At 35.2% G+C, this 3,244-nt stretch overlaps 1 protein-coding gene across 1 annotated transcript in view; it reads left to right on the forward strand.

Annotated features, from left to right (window-relative positions):
- Window positions 1-420: 420 nt before the first annotated feature.
- Window positions 421-3,244, forward strand: part of LOC119674832 — a gene marked incomplete in the record, with an annotated part of 54,350 nt that continues 51,526 nt past the window's right edge. The window contains 1 exon segment of the mRNA XM_038085989.1: window positions 421-2,306. Coding sequence (XP_037941917.1) covers window positions 616-2,306 — 1,691 coding nt within the window.

Below are 3,244 nucleotides of genomic sequence, written 5' to 3' on the forward strand. Positions count from 1 at the left end.
AATTTATATAAGTTCTTGTATGTGATAAGACAAGTACTCATGTATTAATTTATCTATTTAATGTATTAATCATTATTTAATAAGATTTTGCTATTAATCCTTATGATATATACATTTATTAAATTATATTAATTTCAAACACTTAAAATGAGTTTTTAAGGATTTGTTAAATATTCCTTAAAAATCTTTATAATACTTCAAAGGCAGTTATTTCATTTATTCTATTAACCAAGTTCGATTTTTTTGTTCCATTTTCAGATTTTCTTCCACAATAAACAATAAGCAAAGGCTCGATATTAATAAAACAATATTTGAGTAAAATGATGTAATTTAAAATATTATGCAAATATTATAATTCAAATGATGAGCAATGATGATGATGACTTTCTCAACAAATGATGCCATTAAGTATGCAATTAAATTTCTATTGCCATTACCGCTGCAACAATTGTGTCCCCCATTAAGAAGAGTGCGCATTAAAAATAAGAGGTAGAAAATCAAAGCATTTTATCTTAATAGCACAACAGGAAGAAGAACAATAATAGTAGAAAAAATAAACTCAAAGTAATAACAGTAATCCAAGGGCTCCCAGCGCAGAACAATAGTAGATACAAAATGTCCGCGTATACATTGCAGCTGTTCGTCATTCTACTATTCACACAAATAAATTACAATCAAGCATTGCCGCCAGAGGCAGTCAATTCCAACGCTCCAACAGATACGTTTTACATACGACATGGCCGCTCCAAAGTGCGCCACTCCAATGAAAAGGAGCACATATTGCGGACATGGCGCACACAAAACGCGAACATAACACACAATTATGCCGGGAATATCGTCAATGAAAATGAGACAAGTGATAATGGTCGAGCGGATTTCACCAGCAGCATCAGTGTACCAAGTGGTAATGGTCATTTATTCGGTACAGGATATTGGCAGCACTCAGAGTCTAATGATACGATTACCAAACGCCTAACCTTAACTGAACCAAATGCCACATTGAAACCATTCAAAACAGAACCGCACGCCACGGCTACCGTCATGTCAAACACAGTCAGTACAATGGCTCCGGTGACCCATAAAATACGTAAGTTGCATAAAAAAAAAATTATGGAAAGTATACGTAATAGCGTTGATAAGAGCATGGGCATACGATTTTCAAACCACCATCGTAGCTTGGCACAGGCGGAGCAATTGCAAGGCAGACATATTGATTTGAAGGAGGACAAGAGTAATTCACATGAAAGCAACGAGTTGAGTGATGGGTTGCAGTTGGCAGATACATTGAGTTTGTATGATTCATTAAACGATGAGGACATGTACCAAAATGATGAGTATTTTACCACAACGGCAATGGACTTAACTGTGAAAACAGAAAATATTGAAAATGCAGCTGATATTAGTGAAGACTTGTCCCTTTCAACACTGCTACCAGCACTGAATTTGGAATCCGAAATATTAAATGACGATTACAAACAAAATATCGAGCCTGAAACAAGCACAGTTGGCACAATGAAGACCACAACAGATGCACAAAGGGACACAAAACATGCAACAGCGTTTAGTGCAAAATCAATTTTGGCGACACCAATGGAAAATTCAGAAATGAAAAATAAAAACTCAAACCATGCCGGCATAGAAGGAAATAATAAGAGTCTTGCTATACATGTAATAAAAAATAAAAATGAATTCAAAACTGAAATTACGGAAAATGCACAAAAACACAGCAGAAGCAATTTAATTGCCAGAGTAGCACCACGTCCAGACACTCTTGAAATCAAATGGACTGATAGTAAGCCACATTTAGTGTCTGAAAATGGCAGTGAGTTTGGAAGTGTGCCACAAATACCAACATCGGTAGGGGGTTTCAGTTCTGAGCCACCCGCTTTTATAGCACCCACAGAGGCTGACTGGTATGAGAGTCTATCGCTTGGGCCTAGTCAATCAGCTAGCACAAGTGTGGGTGGTGTGGGACTAGATCGTCAGTCAATGGATATGGAAGAAATTAATTTTGATGACGTGGGCTTAAATGTGCCAGAAGATGGTATCATGGACGATGGTCTGTTCGACAACAGCAATGCAAATGGTTTTCCTGTTAGTAGTAGCAATGACAACAATGATGAGTACAGTGATGAAGTTAATCCATTTCTGGCCGGCGCTGTTGATGCAGCTAATGAGGATGAAATATATAATTGGGATGAAATATCGCGAAATAATCGCAGAAATTTAATGCGCGGCCGTGATGTTGTAACGAAATTTCTGCAAATCGTAGAGACGCAACATTCACTCGGTTCAAACTGTGAAGCTGGCACATCTCTGAACTTAGGTGAAGGTGTGGTTGATCGTTACGCACAGGATCGTTTTCGTGTAGAAGCTGAAGTCGCCGTTAATCGAGCCAATATGTTGACAAGGTAAGTGGAAATCTATTCGTGACTTACAGCAAGAAATTTTATACATAAATTTGATGAGTAATTAGTACATATGTTTAAAAAACAATTTGAAATAATTAGTGGTCATCGTATGAACTGGTTAAAAATTATTGTCATGGAACATAATCCTTTGCAGTTATAGTCAGTAAGAGCTATATATCAAATATTATTTACCAAAAAACAAAACTTTTGAAAGTGTGAATTATTACCAATAAAACGACTCAAACTAACTTAATTTCCACTTACAGCTACTCCAAATCTTCTACTGTAACATACAGTCATCCTTGTGATTTTGACTTAAATTTACTCATAAATTTTAAAGCAAAACACAAAAGGAAGGCACGTCTTATCTCATTCACAGCACAAGTCAGACACTCCCAAGCAGTAGAGGAAAGTTTTCACTTACGGACATTCAGCATGCCTTTTTATTGGGAAAAGTTCGATAACTTTTTGCGGTATCTTTTAGTTACAAGTAAACTGTGGTCGAGTGTGACCAAATTGCGTAACCAAACTTTTTGTAATATTTAAAAACTTTTAGATACTTAACCTCAAAGCTTGTGCCCTTCAGTTTGTTTAATATCTATTTGAGCAATCATTGTCTTTAGTTTGACTTCTCTTGTGATTTGCTATGATTGAAGATGTCAGTAAAATAATTTGGAGATACTTAATATTAAAAATTCAAATAAAACACTAAACTAAACTATGCTTTCAATTTAAATGAATAAAATTTAAATGAATCGTTTAAAATTTTTATCATTTAAGTTATTTATAGTGGCTCTGATATAAAATTTGATCAACTGAAGTTAACAAATTGG

Source organism: Teleopsis dalmanni, chromosome 2 (assembly GCF_002237135.1).
Source record: "Teleopsis dalmanni isolate 2A chromosome 2, ASM223713v2, whole genome shotgun sequence".
Classification (NCBI taxonomy): domain Eukaryota; kingdom Metazoa; phylum Arthropoda; class Insecta; order Diptera; family Diopsidae; genus Teleopsis; species Teleopsis dalmanni.